Source organism: Sander lucioperca, chromosome 1 (assembly GCF_008315115.2).
Source record: "Sander lucioperca isolate FBNREF2018 chromosome 1, SLUC_FBN_1.2, whole genome shotgun sequence".
NCBI classification, from domain to species: domain Eukaryota; kingdom Metazoa; phylum Chordata; class Actinopteri; order Perciformes; family Percidae; genus Sander; species Sander lucioperca.
Window position 1 is genome coordinate 50702959 of NC_050173.1, and position 25399 is coordinate 50728357.

General features: G+C 39.8%; 3 protein-coding genes and 1 non-coding gene across 7 annotated transcripts; 1 reads left to right on the top strand and 3 right to left on the bottom strand.

Moving 5' to 3' along the window:
* The first annotated feature begins 1146 nt into the window (after positions 1–1146).
* On the top strand, positions 1147–7579 carry mospd1 (motile sperm domain containing 1). 3 transcript variants are annotated; one of them, XM_031280226.2, is made up of 6 exons: positions 1147–1373; positions 2696–2996; positions 3816–3891; positions 4135–4367; positions 5846–6007; positions 6158–6852. In XM_031280226.2, the coding sequence occupies exons 2-6, from the start codon at positions 2843–2845 to the stop codon at positions 6187–6189; spliced, it is 657 nt and encodes a 218-aa protein (XP_031136086.1). In that variant the 5' UTR covers positions 1147–1373; positions 2696–2842; the 3' UTR covers positions 6190–6852. The 3 variants fall into 3 exon arrangements, with proteins under 3 accessions (XP_031136086.1, XP_031136089.1, XP_031136088.1); XM_031280229.2 differs by lacking the exon at positions 5846–6007 and having other exon boundaries at positions 6158–7579; XM_031280228.2 differs by lacking the exons at positions 5846–6007; positions 6158–6852 and adding an exon at positions 5170–5425.
* Positions 7580–7730: 151 nt separating this feature from the next.
* On the bottom strand, positions 7731–15862 carry fam122b (family with sequence similarity 122B). 2 transcript variants are annotated; one of them, XR_004101657.2, is made up of 10 exons: positions 15080–15862; positions 14862–14940; positions 14711–14764; positions 14245–14288; positions 14073–14127; positions 13612–13713; positions 12309–12394; positions 11940–12004; positions 11405–11561; positions 7731–9004 (listed from the first exon to the last, which is right to left on the bottom strand). XR_004101657.2 is itself a non-coding variant. In XM_031280224.2 (10 exons), exons 1-10 carry the CDS (start codon positions 15202–15204, stop codon positions 8866–8868), a joined length of 846 nt encoding a protein of 281 aa, XP_031136084.1. In that variant the 5' UTR covers positions 15205–15862; the 3' UTR covers positions 7924–8865. The 2 variants fall into 2 exon arrangements, 1 of the variants encoding a protein (XP_031136084.1); XM_031280224.2 differs by having other exon boundaries at positions 7924–9004; positions 11465–11561.
* On the bottom strand, positions 13823–13981 carry LOC116036641. Its single transcript, XR_004101665.1, has one exon. It is a non-coding gene; the product is annotated as a small nucleolar RNA U109 (small nucleolar RNA).
* A 1168-nt stretch (positions 15863–17030) lies between the features above and the next one.
* On the bottom strand, positions 17031–24841 carry hprt1 (hypoxanthine phosphoribosyltransferase 1). Its single transcript, XM_031280225.2, has 9 exons — positions 24789–24841; positions 22753–22859; positions 21776–21959; positions 20669–20734; positions 20257–20274; positions 20075–20157; positions 19856–19902; positions 18187–18263; positions 17031–18015 (listed from the first exon to the last, which is right to left on the bottom strand). Exons 1-9 carry the CDS (start codon positions 24813–24815, stop codon positions 17968–17970), a joined length of 657 nt encoding a protein of 218 aa, XP_031136085.1. The 5' UTR covers positions 24816–24841; the 3' UTR covers positions 17031–17967.
* Positions 24842–25399: the final 558 nt, after the last annotated feature.

Genomic DNA, 25399 nt, shown 5'->3' on the forward strand with positions numbered 1-25399 from the left:
TCCCTCTCTCTCTCTCTCTCTCTCTCTCTCTCTCTCTCTCACACACACACACACACACACACACACACACACACACACACACACACACAAACCTCTCTTTCTCTGATGCTCTCTTCTGTCACTCTCTTGCTGCGTTCAAGGCGCCTCAAAAAGCAGCCTTCCGCCTCTTAAACAGAACAAAACAAGAACACGTTCAGTTCAGTTACATGGCCCGACCAAATCAACACAATATTTAACTTGGACATTGTGTAAGTCTATGAATCAACTGTCATACTAACGGTATATGCATTTTGTGCTGTAATGGCAGCATTCACCGAAAATGCACATTTAGGTTAAAACCTGCATAGAGATAAAACAAAGACAATATATATTCAAACAGACCACCAACACGTATTATAGTGGAAATATACCAGTGGAAAAGTCACGTCCACAATCAAGCCTCTAAATTAAAACCATCAAAGTGCCGCCTGTAATGCATGTGCTCTCATTGTAATAATAAATCCGACAGCACTTGAGGGCAGCATCGCTGTTACATTAGGGGTATTCTTGTTCTGTCGTTTTAACACTTAATCAAATACCTTAAATTACAAATGACCACAAACGTATGTTTATTATAAGCTCAGACATTTTTATCAAAAGGTATTAGGAAAAAAACCCTCATAGATTTAAAGGTCAGTGGAAAGTCATAAGCCAACCCCAGACAATGCCTAACGTTACCTGCAGATAAAGGCCATTATATCCTCCTTCTTATATTTCCTGGACGGCTTTGTCTGCTTACAGTATACTGCATACACTGTAACAAATGCACTGTTTTTTCATTTGCTGTGACTGAAAGCAGGTTGGATGGATAATATATATATTTTTTGAGTGATACATAACATGCATATGATTCAACAACTTGAGTCTGATATCGGCTTTTACTTTTTTCTGTCTGTGCAAGGTGAAATATTTTTTATGATCATCATCATGGTGAAATACTTACACAAAACATTGTTAAGCTACTTTATGATTAACAGGACATTAATTATACATTTGGTGCAGTTAATAACTAATAAGTATGTATTCCGCATGTATGAGCGAATTTGGTTGGTTCGTGGTTTAGGGCGTTTATAAACGCTTAATTACATGCTTTCCACAATGTTTTGAAGTTATTACAAACATTTCTTCTTGCTTGGAGTATTTTTCGTCCGCTTTGTTGACGTTTTGCACGCAGTCTTTCGCCCTTCGCCATCCCAGCATGCACTGCGAGGCCTGCAGTATATTGTTGACAAAGAAAAAAGGGCTAGTGAGGAACAAGAGCAGGGTGGTGGGAACAGAAGCGCAAACCCCGGTGATAGCACTGACGTTACACCAACCCGTGTGCTGACAACAAGGTAAAGTCTCGCTCTCAGCTTTGTCTTGAAATAAAACAACTTTGTGTTTTATCTTCTGTAATGACATAGCGTGTAACGTTAGACTACGTTAAGTGGCTACCAGCTAACATCTGGGGTTCTCCTAGCCGGCTAACGCTAGCTAACGTTCACTATTGTACAGCGTTAGCATTGCACCATAACGATGGGTTGTTATTACAATGTGCGAGCAAGTAAAAACAGTCAAACTGCATGGTTTAGTTAGAGAGTAACCAAACGTATGGTGGATTTTTTTCTAAATATCCCTGTTGCTAAATATATTACCAACACATTTGCATAAAAACATCATAACGTTGTCACCTACGATTACACTGCACTGTAAAGGCAGCGTTACGTTAGCTTACATTTAAGCTTAGCTACATGTTATCTGAATACGAATACAAAGATGGCAATATAACTAAGTAATTGAACAATATACCCCAGATAGTAAAACATCACTTGACTAAAGCTTTGTTGCTGCAAATTAATTAATGAATCGTGGTTTTTATTGTGTACGTGGAGTACAAAATGTGTTGCGACACCCCGAGTCTGGTTCCTCGAGCTCTATTGTAACCATGTAAACACACCAGGGCACGTGACTAGCCACATGGAGTTTACGTAATCCTGTTTGCCTTGTTGAATTTAGTAACCTTGAATAAATTACGTAAAATTAAATTGCCCTGGCTGGTCCTCTCTTATTACCCTGCTCTGCTCTCATTTAGCTGAAAAAAAAAAATCTTGCTACAAAATCAAAATGTGAAGATGATTACAACATGCATGTTATTATGTTATTGTCATACTACGTTTGTGAGACCTTCTGCCCTTATTGAATTTATCTCATTTAGCTGAAAAAAAAAACATCCAAATACTTAATTTAATCCAAATACTTCCATTGAAGTCCTGCATTCAAAGTCAGTTCAAATAAATAAATGTTGTAAAGAGTATAATATCATTGTATATGGTAGTCAATAAGTAACGAGAAATTGCAGTACTAAAATCACAACATATTTGAAGTGGTTTAAACCATCATTGGCATCATTAATATACTGTTATTAGATTTTCTTTTAAACTGAAATATCGATTTTGGTATGGCCTCAAAAACCCAGTATCAGTTGGAATGTATTAGCTTTATTGTATCTGTAACTATTTGTAAAATATTAAAAGTAACTATAAACAACAGCTGTTGAATACATAAATGGAATAACAAATGCAAATCTTTCCTCATGAAAATGTAGTGGAATGAAAATTGTGTCACAAAATGTAAATGCCAGTGCCTCTTGTTATTCCTCACCTGTGTCTCTTCGCAGTGCCACGTCATGTCCCTGAGGCGATGAGAGCGGGAAGTGTCATTTCCACCTAAAGGGAGTTTACACAGCTTGATAGTTTGTGGAGAGAGAGGTGGGGGGGCCCAGGCAGACCGTGGACGGGGAAGGGGAAGAGCTCAGCTGGAGCCAATGCAGCAGCAGCATCGACAGCCTGAGCTGGTGGAAGGAAGCCTTCCTGTGTTCGTGTTCCCCACTGAGCTCATCTTCTACGCAGATGAGCAGACGTCTCACAAGCAGGTGCTCACCCTCTACAACCCCTATGAGTTCGCCCTCAAATTTAAAGGTGAGTTGGCAGAAGGGCTGCACAATTAATCCCAATCTTATCGAAATGGCAATATGGACTAGTAGAGCTGGGCAATATATCAATATTATATCGATATCGTGATATGAGACTAGATATCGTCTTAGATTTTGGATATCGTAACATGGCCGTGTTGTCTTTTCCTGGTTTTAAAGGCTGCATTACAGTAAAGTGATGTCATTTTCTGAACTTAACAGACTGTTGTAACTGTTCTATTATTTGCCTTTACCCACTCAGTCATTATATCACATTACTGATGATTATGATTCTAAAATCTCATTGTGTAAATATTTTGCGAAAGCACCAATAGTCAACACTACAATGTCGTTGCGGTATCGATATCGAGGTATTTGGTCAAAAATATCGTGATATTTGATTTTCTCCATATCGCCTAGCCCTATGGACTAGTGCAATTTCCAAATCGCAGGGGGGCGCAATATTAGTTTAAGACAAAATATGTGTCAAACCATTCAGAATGAAGTATTGTGGTGCTGCCGAGACGTCCCGGCCTACATATCCTATCCATCAGAAAAAATCTTTCTTTGGTACAGATCCTCATCATTTTAATTTTGATATTTTTCCATGAAAATAAGAATAATGATACAAAAATGATCATTCCCTCCAATATCTTGAATCACATCATCAGTCAAAATAGTCGCAATTAGATATTTTCCTCATATCGTGCAGCCCTAGTTGGCAGAGTAAAACACAATCCATTTGGGTTTCCATGTATGCTGTACTGTTTTTGTTATACATTCCAATTTATCTAGATAATCTGTGTATTTTTTTTCTTTTTATCAGTGCTGTGCACAGCGCCAAACAAGTACACTGTGGTGGATGCCACCGGAGCCGTCAAGCCACAGTGTTGTGTTGACATGTGAGTTTGTTTTTCTGTATGGAACTTATTAATTTTTCATGCAGTGGTAAAGCACATTTCTCATTTATGAGCTTGTTGTTCCCTGTGGATTCCCATCCATTCTGTTTAATTGTTCATTGCTTATTATTGCCTTTGTTTGTTGGATAGTTTTGACTGTATGATTTGAGTCAGATGGCTGTTTATACAGCTGACCTTCCCATCTGATCAAGTAAGGAGCCTGTCTAACGTTCTCTGTCCACACAGAGTGATCCGACACAGAGATGTGCGTGCATGCCATTATGGGGTGTACGACAAGTTCCGACTGCAGGTGTCTGAGCAGAGTCAGCGGAAAGCTCTGGGTCGCAAAGAGGTGACGGCCACGCTCCGTCCATCAGCCTCACAGGAGCCGCCCAGCCCCCGGCCCCAAGATGAGGAACGCAAAGTCAAAGAGCAGTTTGCAGACAGCGAGTTTTTTGAGCAGACTGCATTTCAGACAGGTAGGAAGAAGGGCTGTTGTGTGGTCTTACCACTAGATGGAGCCAAATGCTCAAACTCAAATTCAGGAACATTAGATTGCTTTTTATGGTCTATGAACATACCTATCTACCTACCCATCTTATCTAGTACAAAAAAATGAATAACAAGAGGCACTGGCACGCCACGTATTTACATTTTTTGACACAATTTTCATTCCACTACATTTCATGAGGAAAGATTTGCATTTGTTATTCCATTTATGTATTCAACAGCTGTCGTTTATGTTACTTTTAATATTTTACGAATAGTTACAGATAATAAAGCTAATACATTCCAACTGATACTGGGTTTTTTGAGGCCATACCAACATCGATATTTCAGTTTAAAAGAAAATCTAATAACAGTATATTAATGATGCTAATGATGATTTAAACCACTTAAAATATGTCGTGCTTTTAGTACTGCAATTTCTCGTTACTTATTGACTAGGATATACATAATGATATTATACTCTTTACAACATTTATTTATTTGAACTGACTTTGAATGCAGGACTTTAATGGTAGTATTTGGATTAAATTAAGTATTTGGATGTTTGTTTTTTTTTTCAGCTAAATGAGATAAATTCAATAAGGGCAGAAGGTCTCACAAACATAGTATGACAATAACATAATAACATGCATGTTGTAATCATCTTCACATTTTGATTTTGTAGCAAGATACAGTAGGTAGTAGGTAGTATACCATGTGTCTTTCTCGGATGATACCATGTTAACCTGCTTCCTGTTGAGATTATTACATACAAAGGTACATCTTTTGCAGAAGGAGAACAATCAGGTGCAGGTAATCACTGTCAGGTAGTCATTAAAGTTGAAGTACAAGCCAAAGCCTCATTGCGTACAAGATCAAATGCATCTTCATTTGTCTTCATGTATTTGCTGTAACTGCATTTACTATTCTGAATGCATAGTTCATTATCATAAACCATATCTTGGGTTGTTTAGCTAAAACATTCTTTGAGCTCTAGCTTCTTTTTCAATATATCTTGTATTGTCAAACCAACAATGAATTGATCCAACAGAGAACATTTTTCTGTTTATTCAAAGCCATAATATATATGTGTGTGTATATATATATATATATATATATATATATATATATATATATATATATATATATTTATTTATTTATTTACTCTATATTATTCCTCCATTGTTGTCCAAAAACGATTAAAAGCACATCAGTGAGCCACACCTTTGTGGCACTGGGTAACATCCTCCTGAATTACCATGAACACACACTGTAGTTTATTTTTTTGTCAATCCCACATACTGCTGCACTGCTGTAAATTATCAGTAGAGCACCAAATCTGTGCAGGAAAATAGTCCCCAATAAATAACACCACTTACTCCTGAGTAATGTTTGATTAAAAACTACCGTGCCCAGCTGGTTTAGAAAATTGAGTGATGCATCTGATGGCACTGTGTGCACCTGACAGTGAGCCGTCCTGTTGCTGGAGGCCCCAGTCTGCTGACGGTGCTGCTTGGGCTGGTGTGTATGGCCGCCCTGATGCTCCCGACCCTGGGGGAGCAAGAATCTACTGTGCCTGTCTACCTCCACTTAAGTGTTAACAAGAAACTTGTAGCTGCTTATGTTCTTGGTAAGTCATTGGCTGACAGAATGAGGTTGCATTATACGTTAAATACGTTTTAATGTGAACTACGATGCTATTGTTTGACATTGCTTAAAATAGGATGTGCTAGAGTTTACAATATCACGTTGCTCTGTTTTGTTTCTTGTCATATTTTAGGTCTTCTCACGATGGTCATCTTACGTACATGAAGTGCTGTAAGGTGAGAGGAGGGGAAATCTAAAGACGGAGAGAACATCCTCACACCAGAGGCACTGCTACGCTTCAATGAGTACAGCTGACAGCAGGGGGGCGGGGGTACTTATTCAGTTCACCCTGTCCCCTGAAAAATACATTTTAGTATACTTGTTTTTAAATCCACATATTTGTTACATACGTAAACTGACAGAATACTGAACTGACACAAACAGCAGAGACCTCCCAGTGTGTAGGTCAAAGGAATGGTAGTGTGAGAGGAGCTGTCCCTGAGCAGGGCCTGTGAAGAAACGGGAGGCCACTCAAAGTGTTGTCGGACCTCATATTCCCCATGTCTGTATTTCTATTGCCATTATGTAACTGAATATGATTAACTTGAGTGTGAAGGAATCTACATGCAAACATGTATTTAAAGCCATTAAAAATTTTGTTATGGTATTCACCTGTAACCATTATTATATTGATGTTTTAAAGCATTTATATTGTAGACGCCGAGGACTAAATGCAGTTATTTGCATGTGTGGATGAGTTTTTATTTTTCCAGCAGTAAGATGATTTTACATGTCCTCAAAGGAAAGATGATCTTTTGAAGATAATGGTTTGTTCGCAGTACTATATCAATGCTCCATCAAACGATTAATAAAGTCTCAATACAGCTGTCTGGTATAAAATAGATTAAGCTATTTTCTGTACTTTACGAGTTGGGTTAGGAGGGTGTAGAGCACATAACTTGACAATAAGGCCACGGTTAGCTTTGTAACGATTGTTACTAAGCTCCTTTGGAAGTGTATGTTATGTTATCAGGTTTGACAACTCAAAACTTGATTTGCCACTGCTTGCACCATTTGGTGCCAGAGCAGTAAATAATGTTTAGGAATGACACTATCCTACTGTGGCCCTGGGTGCTGTGTTGACATTAAATTAGTATTGCAGGCAAGACTACTCTCGGAATATTCAAAACACCTACACACAAAAGTATTGATTTGGTCCTGATGTTTGCAATCACAAAAGATAAGCATAGGCAAATTGTGAGCCATCTTGCGTATTACAGCCTTTCCATTCCAGTCAACAGTATAAGATTGTTTACTAAATGCATGTCCTGAACACTCCATGAGATGACTGAAAAAGAAAAAAATCCTGACAGTAGGGAACGCCGACTGCTTTCTCCATTTTCTTATTTTTATAAAAGGAAAAAGACATTTTGTTTAAAAAAAAAAAAAAACTTTTTTTAAATTAAAGGGCACACTTCCAGATTTACAATCACTTCCTTTTGTAAATACATATTAGAAGTTACAGGGACATGAAGGGGTTCAGATGTAGAAGTTACACAAGGAATATGGACACTAGGGTGATGACAGTTGAACGCAAATTTAGGTGCAAAAAAAATAATTCAGACTACATACTGCATTCTTGAATCTTGTTTAACGAGAAAGTTTCACTTCTGCTCTGCTTACACACCGGCTGAAACATAACAGGATCAAACATCCTGTGCAAAAAGCTATTTTAATAAATGTAACCACAGCAGTCTCTTTCCTCAATGCGACAGTGCCATTTTGTTTGTACTGCATGTTCCAGCAGTCACTTGATTTGTGTAAATGACAACACAAATGGTTCATTTTAACTGGGGATAGAAACCTATCACCAATCAAATCTTAGAATAAACGTTTTTTTCCAAAAACAAGAACATTTCCCAAGTTGAAAGAAAACTGAATCATTTCTATACTCTGCTCATCTACAAAAACATCCTGACAAAAACACAGGATACAGAACAACCCTTAGTGTTGAGAGCACAACAGTGATCTTATTACATCCACGATTAACTGCTTGGTGCATTCATTGCTCATACTAGGCATTTAAAGTTGCAGCAGGCCATGGGTAAGGGGGCATACAAGTCAAACTGAAAGGGGGAAAAAAAAAAAAAAATCACCACAGTGCAGCGCCCATATAAAAATAAGAAAATCTGCTGACAACATAACTTCTCTTACAGTATAACCGTAAGGAAATATCCACAGGTGTACACCAGAAGTAGTTTGTTCCTTTACAAAGACAGCATTTGCTGTTGACCTGTGCCCACGTTCACCTCACAGCCGATCAAACTTAAAACTATGTACGACATTCGACAATGTTAATATGTACATAATTACAAACAAAGCAGGAAAACAATAAGTTAAATATTTTCTTACAAAATATGTAGACTGTATACATACAAAGGCCCGTGGACAGAAGTTCTCCAGCACAAAAACAGGAAAAATGTACACATCCAAAATAGTCTTTTTTTTTTTTCTTTTCTTATGTCCAGTGCTTAATGTCTCTCTGTAGCGAGGGGAACTGGTAGGACAAAAGCATAGCCACTTATGAACACCATCACTATGGAGCCAAGCACCATCCAAGATCCTCTACTAGCAGCTGGTGCCCAGTGTCTTCAGTCATCGCTAGTTTCACTAGGCTTACCTCTTCCACACTAAAACTAATCCATGGCTTTCGTTTCCTTAATTCAAAAATATCTTACACCCTCCAAAATGTAGGCATGAAAACGGCCGCTCAGAAACAAACATGGAAACTTCCATTTAAATCTAGGTGATGCTGAGATGGAAGGTCTCGCAAGGAAACTGGTTTCCTGGAGAGAGAATTTTTGGCCATAGTCCCTTATAGTGTCTCTTGCTATCCCGTGCTCACTTTGGGGACAAATCCTGGAGGGAAGCAAAGGGCGAGTTGCTGGACGAGGAGGGCGACACTCCCTCCATTTTGCCTGGCGAGTCTGTGGAGGATCCGACGCTGCTGAGGCTGCCGTCCAGCAAATCTGGAGAGTGACTGAAAGAAAGAGGCCGTCAGAATTGTGACTGTGGCAAACATCTGCTGTATTCAGGGCTCCAGGCTAACTTTGTTTTTTTTACTAGAAGTACTATAGCCCCCCCCCAACTTAAAAAATAAATAAAAACTTAGGGGCACAGGCGGAATTTAGGGGCACACACACCTTAAATCTAGAGATGGCCAGATACCGATTCTGATACCTGAACTTGCGTATCGGCCGATCCCGAGTTCTGATCAGATACCAGTGTGTCATATTTTATTATGTTTTAACAACTGTATTCTACTATCCCTGTATGGATGTGATTTCTATCTTTGTTGTCGGTCTGGCTCAGGTTAAACTCTTTGTGAAACATGAACGTATATAATAATACAAACATATAATAAACTATTTTAATGTAGATTGGTATACGATCGGTGCATAAACTCCAGTACGTCCCGATACAGATACCAGCGTTTTAGGCAGTATCGGAGGAGATACCGGTATCGGAACATCTCTACTTAAATTGACCTGATATGCACATTTTTGCACATTTCCCCCATTTTAACTGTATTACTGCTAAATGCTTTGGTAATAAACACAGAAACTGTCTTGTTTTAGTTCATATTTAAATTGAATGGTGCTTAACAAATGCACATTCAGAAATGGGGATTACATTTCCATGGAAAGGGGCGTATCTTACCATCTAACACCCAGTGTGGGAAATACAGTGCTGAGTGATGAGCTTACCACACTCGCACAAGCACTATTTGTTTTACGAAGTAAATAGTTATACATTTAGCAGCCTATATGTATTTTTTTCTTTCATAGAACGCTCTCTGCTGTCACATTTCTACCTCTCTCAGCCAAGTGAGGGAGCGGTACCGCAGTGTGTAGCAAATGTCGGAGCTGACAACAGCATGGATGAATGTAAATGAAATCAGTGAATGCACTGGCAATTAAGTGACATCCCGCAGTTGTGGTGTTCAAATAAAAGCCCGTCCTTTTTGTCTGAGACAACGCTGAGTAAAAATGTGGACGATTTTGTGACGAGACCGAATGCTACAGCGCTGCCGAGGTTTAATGTCACGGCTTTGCCGACCGCAAGTGCACACAAGTCGGGTTGAGACCGTGAACAAAGTGGGATGAAGAGGGCTAATGTTAGGCTACGGCTAACTCCTTGTCGGCTATTGCTACGTAGCATTTTCCTCGTCGCATGTACGGTCTTTAGCAAACAAAATGGATGACCTTTGGCGGCAGATCACCACTCACAAATGTATTATGGACTGCAACGTCATGATTTTCATGGAAACACGGTAAATACAGCTCTGTGCAACAGCATGTGCGGATGACGAGTGCGACGCCAGGAAAGCGAGACACAAGTGTAACGTTAGATCAAAGCGGTACGCAGTTGACTAATCACTGGTCTATATCCTCGAGGTTCCACTTCTGGGATTGCTCCATTGCCGACGGAAATTCCGCCGGATTTCACTCATTTTGGCCGGATATCCGTTTACCTTCTTTGTGTTGGCGTTCTAAACTCTGGTGGATTTCTGAGGACTATGGTTAACTGCTCCTCAGATCTCTGCAGGGTAAATCCAGACAGCTAGCTAGACTATCTGTCCATTCTGAGTTTTCTGTTGCACGACTAAAACTACTTCTGATCGTACACGTTTGACTGAAACAAGGTCCTTCCCGAGGCTATTTTGCCACGGCACCGGCTTTTTTTTTTCCCCTCTTCCTTTTCTAACCCTTACCAGTCATTGGCAAACAAACAAAGTTAATTTTGGACCCTGCCTACAAGTACAGCGGGGAAAATAAGTATTGAACACGTCAACATTTTTTCTCAGTAAAAATATTTCTGATGGGGCAATCGGCATGACATTTTCACCAGATGTCCATCTGTGAGTCCATAAATTAAGTTGTATGTAATAAAGTGAAATGTATTCAATACTTAGTAGAAAAGCCTTTGTTGGTAATGACAGCTTCAAGACCGCTCCTGTATGAAAAAACTAGCCGCTAATCCAGCTGATATTAATTTGCACGGGGCAGGATGGCTTCCTAAATACTGACAGATTTCAGCTGGTTTATTGGCTTCCCATGCCTTTTTACACCCCTTTTTCTTCCTGTGTTCAATGTTTATTCCCATTATCATTCCACTTTATTACACAACTTTTGTCATGGACATACATGTTTTGATTTCTTTGTATGTGTGAATTACTTCGGTTGTTACTGACATCTGGTGAAAATGTCATTTCGATAGCCCTATCGGAAATATATTTACTGGGAAAAATGTTGACGCGTTCAATACTTATTTTCCCCGCCGTTTGCTTTTTTTTTCTTTTTTAAACAGATCACAATAAACCACCCCCTGCCTTAAATTCTTCATTCACCTGAACTGAATATGTTTGCTGAATCCTTACCTAAACAGTGTGCTTTTGAACGGTTGTTCTGACATTTTGTGTCGATCCACAAAGTCTTACCAGGAACTGAGCTCTGACAGGTTGGAGACATCAGAGGACAGCATGGTGGTGGTGCCCTGGAAGAGCCTCTTAGGCTGACTCTCCGTCTCCATCTCGCCTAAGGAGTAAAGGGACCCTGACATTTAGGAATCTCAATACACAGCCTGTGGTTGCTGGAGTGTTTTATTGCAATCATAATCCGAGTTAGTATAAACGACAGATCTTACCAGTTAATTATCAGAGAGCCAGTGCACTGCCCAATAGTTACATTTAAGAGTTACACATAGAATGTGATCAAATCTAAAAACAGAATCAAGTGAACTATTAGTAGAGTCCTTTAGTGCCTTTAACCTTTAGTCTGAACAATTAAGGCCTTCAATTTACAACAGACCACTCCTATCCATACATTAAGTGGCTCTTTTGGTAGAATTTAAAGAGATATGAGAAAAAGTATTATCAAAGCATTTTGGAATTTCAGGCATGTTGGGTATGTTACCTTTGCGTTTCATTGGCCCAAGTATGCTGGCTCTGATGCAGTTGATTGGGCTTTGACTCCGTCGGCTAAGACACACACACGCACACACACACTTAAATTTAACCACATCAGCAGTTACAAATGCATCTGTACACAATCGGTCATCCAGAAAAGATTATAGTTTACTCAGACATATAGAAGCAATAAAATTGTTTTTTTTTTTTCTACCAAGACTGGCAAAAGGAAACTCATTTTATGTCACCAAGAAGACATTACAGTCAAACTGGAAGCAGCTGTAGTCTCACAGGAACCTCACAGGCTTTTTTATTTAGAACAGGAGTAAAGTAACATCAGTAGATTATAAAGTTATCACTCCCAAGAGTTGCTCACCTGAAGCGTCGTGTTGGGCTGGGTACTGGGCTGGGTGTTAGGCCATTGCTGCTCACAAGGATTTGTAGTGAAGGAGAGAAACACTGCTGCTTGCAAGAAAGCGAAACACAAGACAGACTAGATTAAAGACAGATTAAGGCAATCCTCATTCTTTTTCCTTTTAGTATATTTACATTATTCCTGGGGGCTTTTTATGGCCTTTAAAAATCGACAGGATAGCTTGAAGACAGGAAAGGGGAGAGAGAGGGGGAACGACATGCAGCCAAGGGCCGGGCCGCTACCAAGGACTCAGCCTACATGGGGCGCACACTCTACTGCGTGAGCTAGAGGTCGCCCCTCCTTTTAGTATAGTGGTGCTTATACGTTTATGAACCCATGCTAAAGTTGACTAAAAAGAGGAATAAAAAAAAAAAAAAAAAAAAAAAATCATCTTTTGGAAATTGATCTTAATGCCTTAATTAAAAAAAAGAGGAAAAATCCACCCTTTAAAGGACACCAATTTTCTTTGTGAATGAATAATGTATCGTAAATTAATAAATGTTCTTCCTTAAAATACAGGGGGCATAAGTAAGTACACCCCTATGTTAAATTCCCATAGAGCCAGGCAGATTTTTAGTTTTAAAGGCCAGTTATTTCATGGATCCAGGATACTATGCATCCTGATAAAGTTCCCTTGGCCTTTGGAATTAAAATAGCCCCACATCATCACATACCCTTCACCATACCTAGAGATTGGCATGGGGTACTTTCCATAAAATCATCTCTCAATGCAAATAAAACCATGCTAATCTCTAGGTATGGTGAAGAAAATTAGTGTCCATTAGGGTCTTTTTTTTTTTTTTTTTAAATGAAGGCATTAAGATCAGTTTCCAGAAGATGATCTTTTTAGTCAACTTTAGCATGGGTTCATAAACTTATGAGCACCCCTGTATATTTAAGAAGTTTGTATAATTAGGGACAGTGGCCAATTAACCTTTTGATCAACTTTGGCATAACATGCAGCAACAATAAATCAGATGTAAAGAAGTGTTTCTATATGCAAACACTGGTGGGGCTTGCACTAAAACACAGTCTATTTGTTTAATCTGCAGTAACAGATTTACACAAAACAAAAACAAGTTTGTGTTTTTCGGCTTCTAATAAATTGCTTCCTGTAGGCTGCCGCGCAGACCTCCATTCAATAATCTGACTGCAAGTTGTTAGTGAAATCAGATTACAGCAGACCATGAAAGTGCTTTAACTACTACCTTCAGCTCATAGTATAATCCGGTTATGTGCATGTGATAACACAGATCAGATGTACCTTTTTTCCTATCCCTCTGGTTGGAGATGGCGCAGGCGACACAGGCACAAAGTCGATGCGCTTTGGAGACGAAGATGCCGACTTCTCCAAATCATTGTCACTCTAAGAACACACACAATTGCCAAACACATTGGTGGCCATGTCATCATCTTTCTACAGTACTAGGTGGCAAAGTAGTAAAAAAAAAAAAAAAAAAGAAATCAATAAAATATCGTGTCGGAGTATTATACTACCAACTCAGTCTGACCTTGAAGGACTGGTGGCCCTGATAACTCCAAATGTTTTCACTATTAATCTGGCATGTTTGTGTTTTGTCCACTCTACAGAGATGGAGAGGACAACAACAACGGCCCAGGGCCAAAACATGCGGCGGGAGGCAAAACTGAGCTAACTTTCAAGGATTCAAAACGGCAGCACATATCAACACGGATGGGAATCGGACAATCTGTAATGAGGTTTACCAGACTCAGGCTTTCTTCCCAGGACTGGCTCATTTGCATGGCAGTTTGAACCTCCCTGTGAATAAAAACAGAAACAGGAATAAGTTGATGCATATCAGCACTTTACCTACACAAAGTAATAGTTCAAGCAGATCTCTTTATCCACAACGGCATTCACAAACGCACAGCTTACCGCTCATGAGCAGTTTCTCTGTTCATCACATCCACACCCTCCTCCTGCAGGAGCACACAAGACGGTTAATGGTCATCTTAGTTTTCCAAAATTTCATATATTCTTCCAACAGATTTCAAAATTTCAAAAGTCTCATGCCATTGCAGTTAGGCCTAATATTCCAAGTGAAAGGTACAGCCTTAATGTCATCTCAAAAGCTAAAACTGAACAGTTTTTCATTTCACTTATGGAGATTACATTTAGCCAGCGGATTACATCAGAGTAACCGCTCTTCTGTTTGAGTCCGATACTACCAATTGATCAACTCTTTAAGATCGATGGCCCTGTGGACTCCAAAAAGTGTTCCTCTCGCATGTTTTTTTAGACACCATCACTCCCTATGGCTTGAGAGGGAGACAGTAGTCTGACATGCTCCTTTTCATCATGAAACACTTTCAAACATGCCAAAAACACTTCCTCTTCTTACTTGTTTTATCTGATGAAGTCTGGTGCTGGGGACGCGGACAGGTGATGACGGGACCTGTGAAGAAGGACGCGTGTGGAGAAGAGAACATTCAATACACAATAATGCAGACACAGATTACTTGAAGAAACATGTGTTTAGTATTGTATTGTACCATGTTGGGCCTGTTGACAACTGTGGTGCTATTTCTCCGGCTACGCAGGACCTCTCTCTGGAACACCTGGGAGTTATCACTGGAATGACAAATTAACAGACCAACCATGTCATGTGCCTTCTACCCATGAGGTGATTGTAATGTAGTTATTTCAAATTGTATAAAAAGGCAAACACATTCACTAAAATATTATGCAGTAACTGTCATGTTGTATAAACCTTAAGCCATGTATCATGGGTGCACTGTTGGATCTCCTCAAGTGTCCATCGCCCTGAGCTAACGAAGATGGGATTTCCAGATCCAGCTCCATCTTTTCTTGTGGCAAGACTCCCGAATTGTTCATTTTGTTAGCTAACGCTGCCCGCCACTAATTCATGAACTTAAAATGGCTAACCAGCTCAGTTGTGTTACATTGTTGCTCTCCAAACTTTGCTAACTTTACTTGTTTTGAAAAAACATCCTCAATCAGGCGACTGAGTTGACGTTAGACAACCTAGCTAACGAAATGTAACGTTAGACCCACTGCAAAACCGCAAGGCCCTGTCGTCTGTAGAATTCTGGTGTCAAAGCAATTTAAACCTGGCTGTTATTCATAACAACGCTAGCTATCTCTATAATTCCTCATATCATGACTATATGGTCAGCCAGAACTGGCATGTGCTATGACCAGTAACCAACTGTCCTGATGGGTGGTTAGCATGCCATGGCTACATACCGCACAATGCCCTGTAACTGCAGGCTACCGACCAGTTTGTTGGTGCAGGGGAAGCAGTAAGATGACGACTGAAACGCTACTATGCTAAACTATATGTTAGCGCGTTAAATTAGCTATCGCTAGCCATGACCAACCGTTAACTTTAAGTGCAAAACAAATCGATTATAATGTAGCTGACGTTAACGTTAATCTAACGACGCTGGCGTTAAGTCATTCTCATAACGCGAGTCTACCTTCTAGCTAAGTCAAGCCAGTGTTATGTTAGCTAGTTTCAGCCACAGCTAACCGTTCTCTTGATACATCCATGCAGCTAACAGCCTAGCTATCTAGCCTGCTAGGCTAACTAGCTAAGTTAGCAGTTACGCCGATAGCCACAATGCTATGTCCACAGAGCGGCTGGGTCAACATTTCACAAACAAATGTTCCTGTCCGTTAACCTGGTAGCTTCTACGGCTCACAGAAGAAAACTAAAACAGTGTCTATTGCAAATATTACTCGCTCTACAATTTAATTTTTCGTTTCTGCAGGACACCGCCAAGAATAAACCAGATCCCAGATGATCAGGAGCTAGGTTAGCTGCTAGCAGCAAACGTCACGCCCCTTTTAACGTTAACAGCAGCCCTGTCCAATCAAACAGCTTCATTTACCGGCATGCTCACGCGGGATATGGCGAACTGCATCCTTCGGTTCATGGTAATTCTTACATTCACGTCGGCTGCAATTACTAATGTTTAATCACACCTGGGTAGCATGACAAATTTACTGCACCAAGAATGTAAGTTTTAGTTTTTACCTACTGTCAGTAATGGTCTCCTGACACCAATTTGCTCGCAGGAGGCCCTATGCAGATAACTCCTGGAGGATGGAGGTATGATTATTCTGGCAGATTTTCTGTTTTCATGAGTTATTTTCAGCAGCCAATCACGCTACTGTTCATATTGTCATACTGGCTACACAACTTTATTGCCTTGTTTTTTTGCAGATAAAACCTACTGAAGAAATTAAAAAAAGGTTTTACGTTTTCATTAACAATATAAATAAGATGATCATCCTTTAATTTAAATTCAAAATTGCATTCCCATACTCAAGATTTCTTGATTTGCAAATCATCCAGGCTCAGTATAAAATAGTAATAAAACAATAAATACAGGTAACAATTGGACACATAAAAAGTGTGAGAAAAATGGATTTTGCTATCACCATTTGTTCAAAAAGAAAAATGGCCTTCAGCAGGTATTTATTTCAGTCAATTGTAACCTTTTCTTCCTAGAAAGCTGGGAGTTCTGTTAACGTAACACATACTACAGTAACACACTAAACACTTTTTATCTTATCTGCATCACCACTGCATTTCCCAGTATTTTCACTATCGACTGACCAGAAATTATTTTAATGTTCCCATTATTTGTTGTTATATAGTACGCGAAGCTTTGTAGTGAAATGCACTAGTCACATGAGGGGTGTGAACATTTAATTGCTGGTATTGCAACTTTTAGTTGACACTGGTTTACAGTGAATCAGAGCATTTTATAAGGTTGAAATTGAAAAACCAAAAGAAATCATGTCTGACTCAATGACAGGTAAATACAGACAAATTAGTTCAATCAGGATTGAATAACTTTTACCTTCAGTAGAAGTATCTGTAAACTACACATTTTACAGCATAAGTAAAATATTTGTCTGAACAAAGCATCCATGCATCCAATTTCTTTGTGTAACATAAAAGACAAAAGATTTCATTAACACTCATAAATAAGGATATTTTATCTTCAGCAAATCTGTGTGTTCAATTAGGGACAGAAGTCAGCATTTGTGTTACTTTTCTACACAATCTATGTGAAAAACATCTTATCACACACGCCTCAGCAACAAACATGTGTTTTGTCCCAAAATTTACATACTGTATATTTCAAGAAAATGCAATGTCATCATTGAGGTAAAAGTAGAATTACAATAGAATAATTATTTAATTTCATTGGAGGTTGCCAAATGTTTGTAAATTTTAATGTGGCACAACAATTGTGATATTGTACTTAAAGCTAGCAGCATTGCTCTGAATCAATTAATCCATTGCTTAAAACAAATAATTAGTCAGTGTCGGGGGGCATAGATATAGATAGATATAGATAATACAGATTCCAGGTGAAGCCGGGCTCCATGCTGTTTAACCCAGACGTGTTACTAGCTAAGGCAATCAATTTTCTCATAAGTTGTGTGTGTTGTGGATAAAACAGGCAATGCAACGGTCAAGATTATCACTCCAACAGTGCCAGGGACCCTGAGCAGGCTGAGTATTTTTATGACACGAATATGAAGTAATAAAATATAAAATTCAAATAGACAGCAAAAGGAGACGGTGTAACCATTCATCAAAGTGTTTTGATGTGCTCTTCATGCCTTGTACTTCTCCTTCCCCGTTTCACTAATGACGCAGATATGCTGAAACAGAAAAGGAACAATGAGTGTTGCAGCATATTAGTGATTCACATGTTATGTCCTGGTCAGACCTTACATTAACACACAGCTACACACCATTTGTACAAACTCTAATAAGCATGAAACATAAGCTACTTGAATCATTAGCTTTCTTTATCCATCTCAAATACTTACATTTAGATCTCTAAAGTACTCGTTGTAGTCTAGTGCGTATCCCACCACGAATTTGTCAGGCACCTCGAATCCTACAACTGAAAGAAACAGGTGAATAAATCAAGTTGCTTGTCTTTGTCGTGATAAACTAACACTGAAATTAAGGTATGCAAAGCATACAGTACATGACAGTGTTTTCCCTAGCATTGTGGAAGACTTAGGTGCGAGTATTTGGCGAGGGATTTAGACGTTCTTCTTTAAAGGAGAATTCCGGTCGATTTCAACACGTAGCTATGTTGTTTTGTTGTCACGTAGTGCTGTCAGTAGCGAGAAAAACAAAAATAATTGGTGTTCCCTACACCGAGTTATGCTACTTCTAGCTTTCGCACCCAGGCAGCTGAAACGGGGCAGGTTTAAACGTGCTTTTAGCCTCTTAAACATGTTCGAGATGTCATTACAAGTGCCTACCCATGTGAAGTGATTCCTTCAGAGTGAACACAGTGAATCTGGCTGCAGTAGATGTGAAAGAAATGCATAAAAGTTGTGCTAATTTATACCTCTGTTTAGTTCCGGTGTAGACTGGCTAAACCCAGCCCAATCTGCCGACGATTTGATTTCTCCCTGCAGCTCAGGCTGGAGACCTGTACATTTATCTATCCTGTTTCCGTTACAATTTTGCGGGGACCAATCACAAACTAGCTTATCCACCTGGCGCGCTATTGGCGGGTTTAACTGAAAAAGATTGAGCTTGGTCTGCTGATAGCCAGACTAGTTCCGGTGGTGAGACGGCAGTAAGACGAGTGCTTAGGGACCGTCTACAAACGACAACACCAAAAAGAGATACAACAAATATTTATTCATTTAATGATTAAATAAAGTAGTGTCTCCAAACTTACCTCAATTATAACGTGTCTCCTGCTAGTTGTACTACAGTACTTATACTTTGAAAATATTTTTGTATCGCTTTTCGGTGTTGTAGTTTGTAGACGGTCCCTAAGCACTCGTCTTGGCGTCTCAACACTGCAACACCGGAACTATATAGAGGTATGAATTAGCACAACTTTGCAAAAGCTAGCAGTACCATAACTCGGTGCAGGCAACACCGATTATTTTCATTTCTCTCGCTACTGACAGCACTATGTGACAACAAACAACAGAGCTACGTGTTGAAATCGACGGGAATTCTCCTTTAAGATAATGTTGAGTTTTTCAATAAAACAAAAGCAATTTCCCCATACATTTGTGTCTCTTTGTGGGTTTTTGCGTCTTTTTGTAGTCGTGTTTTGTTTCTTTTTGCTCATTGTTGTTTTCTTTGGGGTTGTTTTGTCTCTTTGTGGTAATTTGGCATCTTTTTGTAGTCGGTTTGTGTCCCTTTGTAGTAGTTTTGCGTCTCTTTTTTCTCATCATTTTGTTATCACCATATGTGTGTCTAAAACGTTGGACAAGCTAGAACAGGTAATAAATACATAACACTCAAAAAGCCTTAAGACAAAACTTGTTACAGAAGTCCAACTACAACCATTAGATCTGAGAAAAGTCTTGTAGTTACATTCATTCGGCTTATGTGCCGCCCAAAACGGCTCAGGTGCTTCACCTAAACCTTATAATGGCAGGGAAAAACCCTGCATTATACTAACTATACATTTCACAAATAGTCTAAAAATAAAAACATTTACTGTCTTGAACTCACAGTCTGGTCGGTAGCCAACACTTCTTGGCGTTCTCTTCACCAACAAACTGAGGACAGAAACCAAGTTGATCGTCAATCGTAATATTTAAAAGCTGCATAAAAGACTGAGACAGACTGTCAGTGAAGACCACCACAATCTGTCGTCATGAAACAGAGAAACATTATCACTAGATTCCACAAGAAGAAAAATAAAATCAGTTTTTGAAAGGATCCAATTACCTTGCTACCTTGACCATTTTGGGGTTGTACTGTTTGAGGAGTTGCAATAATGTCTGCATTGTCTTCCCTGTGTCGATGATATCCTGGAAACACAGCAGGAGAGAAGCTCATATTAGCGGTCTTGGAATAGAAAGCGGTGTACTTTACTAAGTTACTAAGTTTAAGAAAACATCAGTACATACCTCCACAATCAGGACATTCTGTGTAAAAACAAAAGAACAAATGACATTAATGAAAAACAGTGGACTGGATACATTTGACTGTAGTATGCAAACGAGCTCGAAAGGAATGTGACGCGAGCCTAGATCATTATGTGAGAGCGTTGGGTTTGCTCAAGTGTAGCCCAATCATCAGCATTATTAATTAGCATCATCAACAAACCTGTTTACAAAATTATGAATAAGTTAACGCGTATCAGTTTCACTTCAAATGTCGGTGCAGTGGCAATACACAGTAAGAAATGATATGATGGACAACAGCAGTACAAGTTGTTTCTAATTTCAAGTTCATTTCATTTTAAATATTAATAATATTGATCACAATGTCAACAAAGATTGTTTTAGTCATAATCATGCTGCCCTCCATACTTCATACCTTGCCCGTCAATGTAGACAGGTCATCTCCACCGATGACTTTGATTTCACCTGTCGACTGGTCGTTCTGAGAGGAAGGGAATGAAGTGGACGTGTTACAGACTTCACATTATACAGTATGTTTAAGGTGGAAAAAGTGTATCAAGGCACAAGACCGGACATCATGACACATTCCTTGGTCATGGTTGTTGATGCGTTTTCATCTTCGTACTATATGTGTAGTTGTCTAACTCTGTGTATGTGTGTTTCTTTTCTTTTTTTGGGGGGTGGAGCTGCTCAGGAACGCAGAATGAATTTCAGTGTGAACTGACAATAAAGTTGTGTCGTGTCGTATCATATTTCAGATCGTTCAGATTCTGAACCCTCCATTTCCAACCGTTTTTTTCTACTCTCGGTTTAAGCTGACGCCAATCCTTGCTGGATTTCTTTATATGGTCATCTGCTCCAGGCATGTTACTGCAGTGTTTGCATTACATAAACTGCTACATGTGAATGTATCTTTAGGTGCGTTTCTGTTCACTGAGTGGAAATTTAAACATGTTTTCTTCGTGGTTTTCCACTGTTTGAGATTTGACTGGCACTCTTTTATTACGACATCTGATTGTGCTCTCTTCCTCTAAAACGGTGCAATGACCCGAGGAGTCAGCAAAGTCAGTTCATATTTGCAATATATTTGGATGGAAACTGGGTTATTTAAACCTAGCATACATTCTGAATGTATTTCCTTCCTTATTAAACATTTTACAAAACCAATTCTTTGACTATTTTAAATCTTGCTACATTTACATCCATGGTTGCTAGCTTGATGTCTTTGTCTTTTTCTGTCTTTGCTAGCACATTGCTACGCTTCTTAGCACCACCAACTTTTGATCAGTGGAAAAGTGTGAAAACTGCCCTGCATGCTCATGGATGTGCGTCTTCAAGTGCATGCACAAGATAATAAATTAGGGTTAATGCCTGTAAAAACATTGCTCCACAGTGCAACTAGTTGTCAAAAACTCCACAGGGTACCTTTAAGTATTCAAACTTGTAACTCTTTTAAACTAAATGTGATAAAATGTGATTGCCTGCTTTTATATTAAGTGATACAAAAATATATATATATTACACAGTAGCTCTTGAGGCGAATGAAGTCCACCGTCATTGGGATGGAGCGGTCACTGTTCCTGTTCAGGGCCTTGATGTAGTCCAGCAGGTCTGCAAAGAACTTGTAACCCCCTTTGAGCACACAGAGGGCCACGATGTGGTGCCCCCCCATTTCCTTCATGATCTCTCTGGCAAGCCTCTCTGTCCTGTGGTCACGTGGGAGAGAGAGAGAGAGAGAGAGAGAGAGAGAGAGAGAGAGAGAGGAGAGTCAGCTCAGTTTTCTGCTACAGTCAGCAGTAGTTCCCATTTCCTTTCTCTTTGTGTCAGCAGGCACAGCTGTCATTTCTAAAGCATCCCCAAGTAGAATAACCACAGAGATCCGCTTAAAGCTTTAGTGCGTAATTTTTTGATATTAACGAACGTCCGTTACATTCAAGCCGTTGCCAAATGAGTTGCTACAAAGCTAATTAAGACTATAAGCTCCACACTACTCTCTCTGGATTTCTCAGTATGACTATGTTCAGAAGATTGTGGCGTCCGGAGACTTTCGTGCGCAGAAACTAGTCCATCATGTTTTTTTAATCCTTTGTGTCCTCCTTGGCTACAAGTAACTGCGCGATCACAGAAGGCTTTTATCATGTGGACGCGCCGACAGTTTTATTGTCATTACTTTGAATTCCTCATGGGGGCGACAGAAACGCACTATAGCTTTAACAGAAATCACCCAAAAAAAAAAAAAAAATCTGCATTAAATAAAAAATAAAAAAAGATCACTTATCTAACATCATATAAAAAAAATGTAAATGGTGTCTGACTTTAATTGGTTACACAAAACACATGGACCCGCCAGTTACTGAACACCTTGGAATCCCACATACAACAGGGCTTCTGTTAAAACTAGTCAACCAATGATTCAGACAACCCACATTTTAGTTGACCCCGACAATTCATCACATTTGCATTATCCTACTAGAATGTGCTAAAAATGTGGCTACCCACCTGTCCAAGATGAGTCCATGTGGGATGTAGACCCTCTCCAGGTCATCGGCGTAGTGCTTTGGTATACAGAAAAGGTCCAGGTCATACCCCTGCTCCTCATCACTGATCTGAAATCAAACACGACACAAAGTGGGATTACCTAACACAGAACACGGGGCAGATACAGGGTAGTACGCCGTGAAGGTCCACAGTTCACCTCATCGGTGAACTGTGGTCTACTTTCCCATGGACTCCCTCCATATATTACTGCCTCAACAGTTTTTCTGCCACAAAACACAAACTCTGAGAACAATGCTCGATTATGTACAGTTTACCAAGCAACAGACAGCTATCAGTGGTGGTAAATACTAACCATAGATTGTCAAACTGCATTCCATATGAACCCAGACAACATAACTGGTATCATGTGACAGCTGGGGAGCTGGTGCAGAGCTCGAGGTGCTGTGGGAATGATGTGGCCATAAGCACACTCACAGTATTCAAACCGTTTTTTGAGAGTTTGGATCCTCCCAAGTCTACAAATTGTCATTGCTGGATTACAAAGTGCCTATCCTCACATTATATGCGGTTGAACTAGAACAAAGCATTTCCCCTTATGCTCCCCAAAATGGAAAAACATGCCCATCTGTTTGGGATACACCCCTTCAACTCCAAAATAATAATGAGTGATACTGAGCAGATGTCCTCGTGGTAACATGATCTGAAGTGTGAGTGTTTTCCACTGTTAGACATGGGCTTGCTGTCTTTTATTTAAGTAGTAAAGTCAAACCCATACCCAACTCGTTACATATGGAAGCTCGGTCAGGTAAAACATGAAAAACAATGTGACACAGGAGACAGGATCTCCCACTGTCATATGATGTCGTTTAGCAAAATGCTTCATGATAATGTCAGCAAGGGTCCCTCCCTGTCTGCTGGCATATTAAAACACTGGCCTCCAAATGCTGGAAATGTCCTGAAAAATAGAGCGCACTGTTGGCTACTTATTTACTTATTCCAGGTCAGAGGGTCATCGTGGCTCAACTTATCTATAATACGTATTGCAAAATGCACACAGATCTCACAAGGCCGGGCCTTGTGCTGTGACTCAAACTGAGATTACATGCATACAAAGAAACATCTTTCCAGACACAAAACAACCACTGTACACAACCAAACAGCTCTTTTGCAGATAAGCACTATAGATTTTTGCTCCTAATAAAACGTATAGACACCAAATTGTGTTTGATTTAGAACACACTTACGTCCGCTATTTAAAATCTTGCTCTTTGAGGCAAATTTAAACTTTAACTGTATATTCATCAATCAATCAATCAATCAATCAATCAATCAATCAATCAATCAATTGTATGTCACATGAAATCGTACGAGGTACAATTCCAGTGAAATGTAATCCAATTAGCTTCTTAGAATAATTTACATTAACTGTAGACAAAAGCTTTGAAATTGATGTTCAAACTAAAGTAACGCTAATTTTAACATATGTCTGAAGCCAATCTAGCTATACTTTTTGCCAATTACACACATACCATCATAGCTGATACCTTTCACTGTTTATGACGCATACTCATAACTCAAACACGCCCCTTTTCTTGGAGATCGTGCGTTTCTTGCTGCCTGGGCGCAGTTGTGTACAATCGTGGCACTAAACTGCACGTAAGCCCAATCGTGTAATGTAGGCTACTCATCTGTACCTGTAATCTCCTGTCAGACACAAAACCCCCGCACGTTAAGTTTGAATGTGTCCGTTCAAAAGCGTCTCCTGCGTCACGCACGCCCACTGTGCAGAGCGCGTGTCTGTGACCGTCTCCATAGCCGCAGGCCACGCTATATGAAAATACACTGCCGTTATGTAGCTTACACTGAAACATTTTACCAAGGGGAGCACCGGAGAGCACACAGGCCGTACGACCCTCAGTATGTGTACAAATCTTTATCCCACGCAGCGGCGCCCCTGTACAGCGTGTTCTTCCAGTGGGCATGCAGTGGTCATCTTCTATCTCTTATTTCATTCTAGTTGTTGGGGGGGAACTTACCACAACACAGGGGCTGGATGTCGCCATATCCGTGTCGGTCCACGCCGTTCTAGTCTACTGTGGTCTTCAAATAGAGAAGTCAGAAAATGGTTTCGCGGACTCTTCACCCTTGTGACAGCACACACATGGAAGTAGCTAGCTCGTTGCTACAAGAGGCTTCTGTCTTTTTTTTCCGGGCTGCGGATCCACTGTAGCTCTGTGTGTATGATGACGCAGGAGCGCGGCGGGCCAATCCAATGCGCAGGAACGGGTTAGCCCCGCCCCCGTCGTACTCGAGCTGTGAAGCGCTTGGATGTAAAGAAGGTAAAGCATGCTGCTAACTTCTAACTAGTGATGGTGAGGTGAAGCTTCATTAGGCGCCCAGTTCTCTTAATACATCCATGGGTCCAAGCCCGGCTGTGGAACCCTGTTTTTGTAGAGATTAATATTAGGGGTCCATGCCCGAGGCGCGGTTCACACAGCAGGGCTGTGTAAGTATGGAGGATATTTTTATTCATAATTCAAATTGAAAGTCCAAAGAGAAAACGAAGCAAGATCAAATTAAAAATAGTATTATTTGACTACGCTACTAGGAAAAATCATGCCATAATTAAATGTGAAATGTAAAAGCT

Bases quoted from the DNA above. Each gene is read 5' to 3' on its own strand.
- mospd1 (XM_031280226.2), top strand. From the start codon at position 2,843: ATGCAGCAGCAGCATCGACAGCCTGAGCTGGTGGAAGGAAGCCTTCCT. The intron at 2,997-3,815 runs GTGAGTTGGCAG...TCTTTTTATCAG, and splicing joins GTTCGCCCTCAAATTTAAAG to TGCTGTGCACAGCGCCAAAC. The intron at 6,008-6,157 runs GTAAGTCATTGG...GTCATATTTTAG, and splicing joins TGTAGCTGCTTATGTTCTTG to GTCTTCTCACGATGGTCATC.
- fam122b (XM_031280224.2), bottom strand. From the start codon at position 15,204: ATGAACAATTCGGGAGTCTTGCCACAAGAAAAGATGGAGCTGGATCTG. The intron at 14,289-14,710 runs GTAAGAAGAGGA...GTGCTCCTGCAG, and splicing joins GACTTCATCAGATAAAACAA to GAGGAGGGTGTGGATGTGAT. The intron at 9,005-11,464 runs GTAAGACTTTGT...TCTTTCTTTCAG, and splicing joins CTGTCAGAGCTCAGTTCCTG to TCACTCTCCAGATTTGCTGG.
- hprt1 (XM_031280225.2), bottom strand. From the start codon at position 24,815: ATGGCGACATCCAGCCCCTGTGTTGTG. The intron at 21,960-22,752 runs GTGGGTAGCCAC...ACGTGACCACAG, and splicing joins CATGGACTCATCTTGGACAG to GACAGAGAGGCTTGCCAGAG. The intron at 18,016-18,186 runs GTAAGTATTTGA...TTTCTGTTTCAG, and splicing joins AGTACTTTAGAGATCTAAAT to CATATCTGCGTCATTAGTGA.